Source organism: Mirounga leonina, unplaced genomic scaffold (assembly GCF_011800145.1).
Source record: "Mirounga leonina isolate KUSES-001 unplaced genomic scaffold, KU_Mleo_1.0 Mir_53, whole genome shotgun sequence".
NCBI classification, from domain to species: domain Eukaryota; kingdom Metazoa; phylum Chordata; class Mammalia; order Carnivora; family Phocidae; genus Mirounga; species Mirounga leonina.
Window position 1 is genome coordinate 64,067,988 of NW_023270807.1, and position 13,003 is coordinate 64,080,990.

General features: G+C 38.6%; 1 protein-coding gene across 1 annotated transcript in view; it reads left to right on the forward strand.

Moving 5' to 3' along the window:
• The first annotated feature begins 9,262 nt into the window (after nucleotides 1-9,262).
• Nucleotides 9,263-13,003, forward strand: part of AFG1L (AFG1 like ATPase) — a 226,300-nt gene continuing 222,559 nt past the window's right edge. Inside the window, exons 1-2 of the mRNA XM_034991745.1 lie at nucleotides 9,263-9,451; nucleotides 9,528-9,671. Of these exons, the coding sequence (XP_034847636.1) occupies nucleotides 9,536-9,671 (136 nt within the window). The 5' untranslated portion in view covers nucleotides 9,263-9,451; nucleotides 9,528-9,535. The remainder of the gene's footprint in view (nucleotides 9,452-9,527; nucleotides 9,672-13,003) is intronic.

Sequence of the window (13,003 nt, forward strand, 5' to 3'; positions counted from 1 at the left end):
TAATAAGACAAACGACAATTTAAATAAATCAGATGTTTTTGCGGAAGATTACTCTGTGATTTTCTCCAATTATTCATGACATTTCACCCATTCATATTGTGATCTGCTTTAATAGTGGAAAGAAAAAAAAAAACCTTGTCTCCTTGTTTATTCTTTGTTCTCAAGGAGATAAGCTGTTTATAAAGATACGTTATTTGTTATTTAAATCACTTTTACTGAAGTTGTTTATTTCCTTGTTTCAGTTTCTAAAAATATTGCAACAATTGTAATGCTTCTTAGAGATGTCTATTCAATTCAGGAATGATTTGTACTGAAATTCTTTGCTAAATGGGCACAGGTGCTGATGTGTATAACATGCTAGAGTTAGTCAAAACTAATGCTAAAAAAAAAGATAACGGGGATATACTTATGTCAACTTTTGAAATTTGCAATTAAAAATAGTTTAGACCTAAAGTCTCAGGTATTTGTAAAGGTTATCTCTATACTTGCCACTTCATAACTATTTAATAATAGTAATAATAATGATAGTAATAAATTAGATAACACCAAAACTATAAGCAGAAAAACTGCATAATTTAAATCTAGAAATCTATTTCTTAGAAAATGCCCTTTAATTACTTTGTAAACTTTCAAGATCATAATTATTATATAAAAGTAATTACATTAGAAGATAATTTACCTGGTAGTAAAGTATCAAATTAAAGCTGAAAACAGTACTTGTAAACAGAATTATATTTAAAAAAAATTGTTGAACAGCAGACATGGAAAATTATATCTCCTGCTTCTTCTCTCTTTGCTATACATAAAATTACCTCCAGAAAAAATTCTGGTAATTTGATACTATAATGCTACATAATAGTATAGCATATAGCTCGGTATTACAAGTCTTGCATATCAATGTACAAACCCAAACTATGGCTTATCCTAAGTAATCAACAGGATTGATGTGTAAAATAAAGCCAAGTGGATTTGATATTTTAAGGGATAGTTGATTATTTGCAAGAACTAAAGCTTCAAAATCCAGCTGAGTTGATTTGGACTAAAAAATGAAGCCTGGTACCAGAAATTATAGTATGTATTCCTGCTGAGTAAGCCCTGGATACTGCAAACTTGGATCTGTGGATGCACATCTCTCCCTTTGAAGCTGATGAGAATTGCTTGGCCTAAGTGAGATACATGCTGGGAAAATTGGGTCCTTACAATTGGTGTGTATAGACATTAGAGGTCTCATGACATTTTCCTTATCTGTTCCCTTAGTTTTCCGCACACATTCTTGGTTTTGGCAGAAGACACTCAACTTTGGAATGAACCCTTCTTGAATTAGATATGTCCCATGACTAAAACGTATTCAGGTTTTATCATCTAGAGAGTCTAGATTAAGAATGTCTCTGTTGTTGGGGCGCCTGGCTGATTCAGTTGGTTAAGCGCCTGACTCTTGATTTCGGCTCAGGTAGTGATCTCCGGGTTGTGAGATTGAGCCCCATGTTCAGGCTCCACGCTCAGTGCAGGGTCTGCGTGTCCCTCTCCCTTTGCCCCTTCCCCTGCTCTCTTTATGTCTCTTTCAAATAAATAAGTAAATAAAATCCTTAAAAAAAACAACAACAACCAACTTCTCTGTTGTCAGTAAAGTTGGATAAATAAAACTCACCTTGATTTAAAACTTATCCAGGTAATCTCCCCAAGATGTCCAGTTGAAAACAAAACCAAACCCAACTGATTCTTTTGAAGTCTAGGCCAAATCATGGCCAATTTTGAGACTAATCACCTGGTGCAAGTACAAATACTGATTTAAACAAATGAGTTCATACAGTTTTATGATTGCATCTTTGAGTTTCAAACGCTGGTTGCATTTTCAGCCAACTTAAATTCCTCTGAATAAGCAGTCTATAGAACTGAAAAACATCCAGTCTATTTGATTGCCTGGATGCATTGCATCAACCAACTAACCAACCGACAAAACTAGATTGTTTTGACCATCACTAAGTGTGAATCAAAATTCTATGTAGCATGATCCGATTTAAGGGCTATTTGAAGAACTATCTCATTGAATAGACAAGGTATTAGCCCCTATTACTACTCAATTTACTTCAAAAAGGAGTAGTACCTGTGTTATTGTGGATAAGTCGTTTTTTTTTTTTTCCTCATTAAGTCTGGATATCCATTTATGTGAAGTTTTGGTTTTGTGTGTGTGTGTGTGTGTGTGTGTGTTTGTAATGATGAATACTGAGCATATATGCAGTATTAAATCTGGAACATCCTTGGAATTGCCCTGGAAGTATTCAACTTCAAATTTTTTTGGTAAATTATTTTTGTAGTTATTTTTATTAATATGATTTTTTTTTTCTAATTACAAAAAGCACCAGAACGCACTTAGGAAATAAAGGGGGTAGGGAGTTGGGGGGTGGGATCAGTTTTCCAGTTTTTCCAAAATAATATGTATATAAAGTTTCATGAAAAAAATAAGATATTTGGTAAATCACTCACGACCTGTTTTCTGGTTTTCTGAATCTAAATCATTTGACTGATAGGAGAAAATGATAGGTAGGAGCCAGAGCTTGATTTTCTAAAGGCTTATAATAAAGAAATTGTATTTAATTCTGTAGACAGTAAGAAGGCATAGCAAATTTAGAATCTGTGATGGGATGTGGTCAGATAGGTCATATTTTTGGAAACAAATCTGACAGCAGGTTGGAGTGGAGGAGAGAGATGTAGCCAGTTAGGAGGTGACTACATTTAGTATTGGAAAGACAGGAGGAAGACCCAATGATAATGGATGGGTTTATGCCATATTGAGATGATAGGATTCAGGTTTATCTGGTGAAAGATTGGATGTGAGTGATGAGGAACAGAAACTAATTGAAGGTGGCTGCCAGATTACAAATTTGCATATGAGGTTGGGGGGTTAGAATTGGTTGGGGGTCACTGCTCTTTTAAAAAGAAAGATGGCAGAGAGGGCATGTGGAGAAATTATATAAGGAAAGCTTCAACTCCCCCCCCCCCAAAAGGTTGGGTAAAGAACATTTAAGGAGGAAAAATACAGGTAAATACAGACATGTTGTCCTGTGGTTCAAATTATTATTATTATTATTTTACATTCATGCAATGTAATACTCTTTAGCAATAAAAAGTTATAAACTCTTGATATAAGCAACGATAACCAATGTGGTTCAAATTAAAAAGGAAAAGAAAAGAAAGAATAGCCCAGTAAAGGATATTAAAAACTGAAAGACAAACACAACCAGTTATTTTTAATCTGTTGTTGAGAATAAGGTGAAAGTAAATAAAGATTTGAGCATGGGACTTGACTTCCAAATATTTTCTCTTTGGGCAGTCCCTAGTTACAGGTTAAACAATGTTTCAGTAAAGGAAAAAAATGGTAACTTTAGTTGGGAAGTTAGCAAATATATAATTCTTACTTATTAGAAGGAATACACTTCTTGCAACAAAATTTATACTTCATGTAAATTCATGTTACTGAAGTAGGTGTATCTTGTTTAGAAGTTTCCATAGTGGGGTGCCTGGGTGGCTCAGTCATTAAGCGTCTGTCTTTGGCTCAGGTCATGATTCCAGGGTCCTGGGATCGAGCCCTGCATCCGGCTCCCCGCTCAGTGGGAAGCCACCTCTCCCTCTCGCACTCCCCCTGCTTGTGTTCCCTCTCTGGTTGTGTCTCTCTCTGTCAAACAAATAAATAAAATCTTTAGAAGTTTCCATAGTTAATGAGGCACTTAACCATTTTTAATTAGTTTGTGGAAATTAAGTAACTTAAATTATATTTTTGGTTCAGAATCTTTAAATACAAACGTTGGAATTTAAAAGCTGGATATTTGATTTTACTTTACAAAATGAATTGTTATAGTTTTAAATTGTTCCTTATGTGTCTTTGAATGAACCATATTGTTTCTTGTAGCTCTGAAGTATTTCTTTTTTTTTATTTTATTTTTTTATTATTTTTTTATTTTTTTTTAAAGATTTTATTTATTTATTTGAGAGAGAGAGAATGAGAGAGAGAGAACACATGAGAGGGGATAGGATCAGAGGACGAAGCAGACTCCCTGCCGAGCAGAGAGCCCGATGCGGGACTCAATCCAGGGACTCCAGGATCATGACCTGAGCTGAAGGCAGTCGCTTAACCAACTGAGCCACCCAGGCGCCCTGAAGTATTTCTTAGTTAAATTAGAAGAACCTATAATTATGAGGCACAGTAATTATGAGGAGTCATGTGTAATGACAAGTCAATGAATAAATAAGTGGAAAATAAGTGCCGTTTGATTGTATTCCATTTCTGTGATACTGAGTTTGATGGTGTTTTTAATCTTTAAAATGGACCAATTGGGTGGCTCATTTGGTTAAGCATCTGAATCTTGATTTCAGCTCAGATCCTGATCTCAGAGTCATGAGATTGAGCCCTGCCTTGGGCTCCACTCTCAGTGGGGAGTCTGCTTGAGATTCTCTCTTCCTCTCCCTCTGCCCCCCTTCCTGCTTGCACACTCTCTCTCTCTCTCTTTCTCTAAAATAAATGGATAAATCTTTAAAAACAAAATAAAATGGGCTTGAAATATTAGGAATATAACTGATTTCTTTTTTTTTTAAATTTTATTTGTGAGAGAGAGAAAGAGAGACAGAGAGCATGAGAGGGAGGAGGGTCAGAGGGAGAAGCAGACTCCCTGCTGAGTAGGGAGCCCGATGTGGGACTCGATCCCAGGACTCCAGGATCATGACCTGAGCCGAAGGCAGTTACTTAACCAACTGAGCTACCCAGGCGCCCTATAACTGATTTCATGAAACAAGTTATTTGCTTTTTTTTTTTTAAAAAGATTTTATTAATTTATTTGAGAGAGAAAGAGTAAGAGAGCATGAGTGGGGGGAGGGTCAGAGGGAGTAGCAGACTCCTGCTGAGCAGGGAGACCAATGCGGGATCCCGGGATCATGACCTGAGCCGAAGGCAGTCGCTTAACCAACTGAGCCACCCAGGAGCCTGTTATTTGCTTTTTTGTAGAGACTGAAACAATACATTTTGTAGTTTTACTAAGACTTCTCATTCAGTCATCCAACAAACCTTGTTTACTAACCTAGGTGTTATCCTAAACCTTGGTTTTACAGCAGTAAACAAAACAGACATAAATCACTGTCCACATGGAGCTTAAATTCTGGGAAGAGCAGATAATCAACTAATAAATTAGTGAAGTATGTATTATGCCATGATGGTAACTGTTGTGGAGAAAATAAAGCTGGGAGGGAGGAAAAGGAGTGCAGGGTGAGACTAATTTTATATAGGTAGCCAGGGAAGGCCTTAACTGAGAAGATATAAGGAAGTATGGACATGCGGACGTGAACTAAGTAGATCTCTTGGAGGAGAGTATTCTAGTCAGAAGGCATAAGAACTGCAAAAGCTTTGGGGTGGTAAGCAGACTTGTGAGTTCCAGGAGTAGCAAAAAAAAACAATGTAGATGGACTGAGGGAAGATAAGGAAGAGTGGCATGAGATGAGATCACAAAGCCAGTTGTGGGCCAAGTCATGACGCCTTGTAGGATGTTTTAATAATTGAGTGACAGGGGAAGACACTAGTGGATGTTAAACACAGGAATGGCATGATTCAACTTAACATTTTATTTTATTTTAGAGATTTATTTATTTATTTGGGGTGAGGGGCAGAGGGAGAGAAAGAGAGAATCTCAAGCAAATTCCATGCAGAGTGTGGACCCCAATGAGGGGCTTGGACTCAGGACCCTGAGATCACTACCTGAGCCGAAACCAAGAGTTGGATGCTTAACTGACTTTGTGTTACCCAGACGCCCCTCAATTTAACATTTAAAACATAAATCTGGCTGCTGTGTGGAGAATGGACTGTAGGGGACAAGAGTGGAAGCAGAGAGACAAGTTGGAAGGCATCTGCAACAACCCAGCAGGGAGATGATGGTGACTTAGACCAGTATTGGTGGTGGCAATGTTGATGGTGTAAAGTGATAGGATTCTGAATACTTTCTAAGGTGAAGCCAACAAATTCACTGTTGGACTGGATGTGGGATGAGAGAGAAAAAGGATGACTCTCTTATGATAGATGGCCTGAACAACTGGAAGGCCAGTTGCCATCTACTATGATGGAGGGCCTACAGATAGGGTAGTGGAAGTGGGAATGAGGGATTAGGGTATCCTGTTCCCCCAAAGGAAATGGTCAAAGAAGAACAATAATAACAATATTAGCAAATGGTATCCTGGCTTGTTCATGCCAATGGCCTATTCTGTCTGCTCCTCTGCAGTCTAGTCTCTGCATGGCTAAAAAGCACTTTCTAAAATGGCAACCTCGTGAACCTAGGGTTGGAAAATTATAGTGTATTAGAGCTGGAGAAAAATTAGATATTCCAAATCATCCAAATTTATTGTGGATTATCATCTCATTTATTTAAATCCTATTTAATTTTTTTTTTTGCTTTTAATGAGTGTCATAAATTTGCCACTTGAAGTATTAAGTTTCAGTAGAACTTCTTTTTTTTTGGTCTACCAAAGGTATGTATGTATGTATGTATGTATGTATTTATCTGAGTATTTCATTTTTTTTATTTAAAAAAATTTTTTAAATTAACATATAATGTATTATTTGTTTCAGGGGTATAGGTCTGTGATTCATCAGTCTTACACAATACAAAGTGCTCACCATAGCACATACCCTCCCCAATGTCCATCAACCAGCCACCCCATCCCTCCCACCCCCCTCCACTCCAGCAACCCTCAGTTTGTTTCCTGAGATTAAGAATCTCTTATGGTTTGTCTCCCTCTCTGGTTTTATCTTGTTTCATTTTTCCCTCCCTTCCGCTATGATTCTCTGTCTTGTTTCTTAAATTCCTCATATCAGTGAGATCATATGATAATTGTCTTTCTCTGATTGACTTATTTCACTTAGCATAATACCATACCCTCTAGTTCCATTCATGTTGTTGCAAATGGCAAGATTTCTTTTTTTTGATGGCTGCATAATATTCCATTATATATATATATATAATATATATATAATATATATATATAATCTTCTTTACCCATTCATCTGTTGATGGATAGAACTTCTATTTATTAAAATTTCTCCCTATGTTTTACAAGCTTTAGAGTACATTCCGTATTTTTACAATTCTTGGATATCATGAATCCATGCTGTCCTAGGCCCATTATTTTAGATTTTGACCTTATCCCCTTTCAGTTTCCGTTTATAAGTATATTTGACTAACCCTTTGTGTATATACATTATCTCATTTAATTCTCACAAAACCTTTGGAAGGTAGTCAGGATAGACATTATCTTAATTTTATAGAAAAGGAAAATAAAGGGAGAGGTTAATTTAGTGACAAAATCAGAACCCAAATATAACTTCTGACTTCTGCCATAGTATGTTTTCTATGGACCAAACCACTTTCTTTCCCATTTCCTTCATTACTTTATTTGTCCTTCTGTTGATACTTTCAGTTTGGTTTTGTCCTTGAGATTAGATGCCAGAAGTACTTGGCATTTTCTCTAGGGAGGTTTTTAAAATAAGGACAAGATAATGCTTTCTGGTTTTCTGATTTACTACTTCTACTTTTTCTGATAATGTTAAAAAATTACTTTCAGGGTTATTTTTGCTTTTTCATTTGTTTTAGCAATTATAGGAACTGCAGGAACACAGGATTAATGTTTTAATAAAATGGTTTACAATGGCTACTTAATTAGTCTTCTGGTCATAATGAATTCTCTTGAATACAACAAATGTAATCTAAGTTACCTCATACTGGCACGCAATAAAGTTCATTTGCCATGTTTCTGTTCACTTGCACAGCCATGTGAAAATTTCTTGTAGATGTTCCCGCCAATTTGTCATTAAACTGTCTGAGTGCTGTTTCACTTTCATAATTGTTAAGCTGTTGGAATCTCTAATAAAAAGTAATTTCATTGACCAAGGCAAGCAACTATTTTCCCAAAGCAAACAAAATGATACATAGATAATCTCTGAAAGTCTGAAGTGTGATAAATATATAAGTCAAGGAAGAATAGTTCAATCTTTTTTTTTTTTAAAGATTTTATTTATTTATTCATGAGAGAGAGAGAGAGGCAGAGGGAGAAGCAGACTTCCTGCAGAGTGGGGAGCCCGATGCGGGACTCGATCCCAGGACTCCGGGATCATGACCTGAGCCGAAGGCAGACGCTTAACCATCTGAGCCACCCAGGCGCCCTAGTTCAATCTTTTCAAAAGGTTTTTCATAAGGTGTCACACCCCAAATTAATAACATTAAATGAAATAAAGAAACATTCACTGTAGTATGGAGGAATAGTCATGTCAGACAATAGAATTAAAGATAGAAAATAGTGTAAATTGACTTATTTTGACAGATACAATCAAAATAACTTTTTCATAAATAATTTGACAGTAGAGAGTCTCCAAATTATACCATGCTATGCTCTCTTTTTCTGTTTCTTTGGAATTTTCTATTGTGGACAAACTGCTTAACTTCCTGGAATGCTTTCTAGGGTAGTTGTTTTAATTTTCACTCATCTGAAATGTGGCTTTGTCCTTCCTATAATTCAGACTTTCTTCCTGCCTGCCTTAGTTCTATTTCCTGTTCTTGGAAGGTCTTCATCTCCTGTTAAAAGTAAAGCTTCCAGAAGGCCTTCCTGATTTCCCAGCCAAAGTGCTCTCCTTTCATTGATTCCACAACATGTGGTAGAATCTTTTGTTGCTTTTTTCATCCCTCCTGGGGATTGCCCGCCTCTTCTGGACAGCAGTTTGTATTCTTAATGCACTTATAATAACTCAAACATTTTTTGTTTAATCAAATTAGGGCAACCACTTAGAAATTCGTTTTTGGATACACTATCCCATGGCCACTCCATCCACTAATTGTCCATCCTGGGTCATTGGTTTTCCCATGACAGTTACAAATTCTTTCAAAACATTTGAATGTATGCCATATTGAAAATGATTTATGCTATTCAAATATAGAAAGTAAAAGTGGAAGGAGCACATTTCAGGTACTCTGCCAAAGATGAGTTGGACGCTGGAGGCAAAACAATTAGGGCTACCATTTAGGGAGTGTGACCAGGTAGGTAACGTCAATATTTCGTTAAAATATGAGTGCCCACTGGGTCACCTGCATTTTATTTAGGTCTCGAAATCTCGGTCAGGTACTTAAACCGAGAAGACTCAGGGGTGGTTCCGTGACTACACATCATAATCCCGTTACAATTCCCCGAATCGTTTCGAGATCCTGTGCCGCGAAAGTGGGCCGGCACTGGGCGCAGGATTGCGCTCCTCCCGAGCCCATCCTTTGCCTCCGGCGCCCCCGCGCTGCCGCACTGCATGCCGGGAGTCGTAGTTCCGGCTGGAGGCACCCGGAAGGACGGAAGGGCCCCGGAGTCTAGCCAGCTCTGTCGCTGGTGGAGGTCGCGTTCTTCCTGTGGCTCTCTTTCGTTCTCTCCGGCGTAGCCTTATGTGAGCACCGCTTCATTTGTCTGTGCCGCCGTTTTTCTTTTGGGTTTCAATAAAGTTTTCTTCTTCCCTTGTACAGAGCTCAAGATGGCGGCCTCCTGGTCGCCCTTGGTTACCCTGCGCTTAGCGCAGAGCCGGCTGAGAGGGAGATGTGTTGGGTGCCGGGCCTGGGCTGCTGCTCTCGCCCCTCCGGCCACCGCCCCAGGAACTACCTTTTGGAAAGGTCAGTGACTGTGCCCTGAGTAGGCCGAGCCGACTGCATATGACCGGGGAAGTCTCCGGTCAGTCACCGTCCCTACTCTGTTTCTCCCAGTTGCCTCCTGGTTTCACGATTTAAGGAGCTAGGGGCCCTTGGAGAGGAGTTTCAGCCTCTCTTGTCCTTGTCTGGCTGCTCGTGAAGGAGCCCTGAGCCTTGAGGAAGCTGACCCAGGGCGACTTTCATTTTGAGGTCAGAGGTCGACTAAGAGTTTGGTCTCTTCAGGCTGTTAGAGTTAACACTAGGTGAGCCCAGGTGTAGGAGTGCCTGGCTGAAGGGATGCAAATGTGGGATAGGGGGCTGGGGACCCTTATACTTGCGCCTTCCTTGCTTTCTAGACCGGTGACCCGGAACTGCATCTAAAAGCCAAACCTCGGACTTTTTCTGCGGGCCAAGCTGGCTCTCGGGATTCTGGGAACGCAAGTGTGCAAGTATTCTCAGTCTGAGGAAACAATTCTTATTCAAGTCACTAGAGGCTTCAATGGGGTGGATTTTGTCACTGGGCTTGCTCCATTCATTCATTCAAATCGTTACATGTTCGTGAGTGAATGATCATATATTATGAGTAACTAAGTCTTCAGGAGTGCTGATTTTGCTGCTATATTCATATACTCCCATTAAACTGCGGGCTACTCAAAAGCAAGGACCAGGTGTCTTGTTTCCTCAGCACTTGGCACAGTGTTTGGTGCCTGATGGTTAAGGTGTATTTCCTGAATGAATGAATGAAGTTATTCTTATTGTCTTTTCCCTCCACATACTTGTTTTTTTTTTCTTATCTCCAAGCACCCCTTCTTCTGTGTCTTAATAAATTGATTCTCGTTGGCTTACCTAGCTAAAACCTTATCAGTCTTTAATTATTACCACCAATAGAGTTGAAATTAATACTAGAACTCTGATTAAGTCACCTTAGGTTCTTCTGCAAAGTTTAGCATAATTCACTTACTATGTGGATGGAATATTTTGGTAGTGTAAGGGTTGGGTCATAATATATATTTTATTTTTTTTTTAATTTATGAAATAGGTAATAAAAGCAAATGATACAAGAAAAAATATGGTAAAATGTTCCACCCCCTATCCCTTAGCCACTTAGTTTTCCTCCCTAGAGGCAACCTCTAATACTAGTTTCTTATGTATTCTTCGGGTCATTATGTGTATGAAAAAACATGTATGTGTATATGTAAGCGTCTATATTTAAAAAAAATGTGGTAACATACATATCCTCCTGTACCTTTTTGTTTTGTTTTGTTTAGTATATTTTGGAAGTCATTACATATTAATACATATAGAACTGCCTTATTTTATTTTTTAAAAGTAAATTAATTAATTAATTTGATAGAGAAAGAGCACAAGCAGGGGGAGTGGCAGGCAGAGGGAGAAGGAGAAGTAGGCTCTCTGCAAAGCAGGGAGTCTGATGCCGGGCTCCATCCCAGGACCCCAGGATCATGACCTGAGCCAAAGGCAGTTGCTTAACCGACTGAGCCACCCAGGCGCCTCTAGAACTACCTCATTTTATTTTATTTTATTTTATTTTATTTTTTTAAAAGATTTTACTTATTTATTTGAGAGAGAGAGAGAGCGTGAGAAGGGGGAGGGTCAGAGGGAGAAGCAGACTCCCTGCCGAGCAGGGAGTCCGATGCGCGACTCAATCCAGGGACTCCAGGATCATGACCTGAGCCAAAGGCAGTCGCTTAACCAACTGAGCCACCCAGGCACCCAGAACTACCTCATTCTAAATGGTTAAAATAGAATTTTATTCAATGCATATACCATAATTTATGAAAATTTAAGATTTAAGGAACATCATCGTAATAACATAAGATTTACTGAATGCTTATTCTGTGCCATGTAGTACGCAAAGTGCTTTCTACATACTTTATCTTATTTAATTCTTACTATCCTCATTTTGGGGTTGATGAATCCAAGGTTGCAGAAGTTATACAGCTAGTTAAGTGTCAGAACTTTTGGCTTCAAGTAAAGGGTATACTTGGATTTACATCTGACCATAAAGGCTTTGCTATTAACCTGTACTCATATTTTTTAAAAATTAAATCAAGATATTATTGCATTCAGAATTATCTCTTAGAATTTCAAAACTCACTAGAAACCAAAGGGTTAATGGGACTAATTGCAGCTGCAGACTGATAAGCACAGCTGCAACTTTCCCTCCAGACCTTTTTCATTTGCCTTTAAATTTTCCTCCTCCTTCGGAGAGGTGGATTTGAGGCTTGTTCTCCCATCTTCTCATTTGGCTGCCTCTCTAGTAAACCCTTTTCCTGCTGCCTACTTGATTCTCATTGATTGTCTTTGCTGCACATTGGACAGCCAAACTTGGGTTTTGTTACAGTTTTGGCAAGCTAGCTAGGAGTTCTTTGCCTGCCTGTGGGTGGTTTGTTGGCCCCCAGTTGGTGATGGGGGCCTGGTGACAAGTCGAAGCAGCTGCCGAGGTTCTTTGCCCTAGGGACTGTCCCTGAGTCCCCACCCCAACTGGGTACCTTTGACTTTCGGCACCTAATTTAACCTTTGTGGCAAGGAAATATTTTCTTGGATTCAGTTTGGACAGATGTCTCTTGGTGAGTAGTAGTTCATGTGTGATGGCGTGTGAGCTTATTTCTTCCTTCTGTTTGGTTTGGCTCTCAGATTTCTTCCTCCCATTCGGTTGCCTCCAAATAGTGCAGTTTGGTTCTCTTAGCCTCCTTTTCCTAAGAAAAGGCTTGACTAGGAAGCCATTTGGTTCAGTCTGTGAAGCCCCAACTTTTGGGGAGGAACTGATGTTCACGGAGGTACTCTGGGCTTCATTTTGTTGTTGTTGTTGTTGCTGCAGCTTTTGGTATATTTGAATAAAACAAGCTGTGTTCTAATTGGAAAATGGGAAATGACAGTTTCATCCCCACATGAAGCCTTTGGGCTGTATTCTTCAAAATTGGGCAGTCTTTTTTGGCAACACTGCTTGGCCACATCCATTAATTATAATACCATCTTGCCATTAGATTTGTGTTGGGAAAGGCAGATATTTGGAAATTGGGCCGTTAAGGTTTTGTTTGCATCTTGTGTATTTGTGTGTCCATGTATGTTGTAAATGTGAGATATTTTCTCTACCTCTGGATGTTATTGCTAAAATTAATTTTGTAAAAGAACTCTAGTTGGTTTAAAGGCAAGAACTTGTAAGAACTGGGCATTCTAAAACTGAGAAAGATGGAAACTAACCCAGCTGTTTTTTAAGTTCACATGATCTTGGAAAATATTCAGTATTAAGGCTAATTCAAGGTTATTGGTTTAATTAAAATGGACATGTCTTTAGA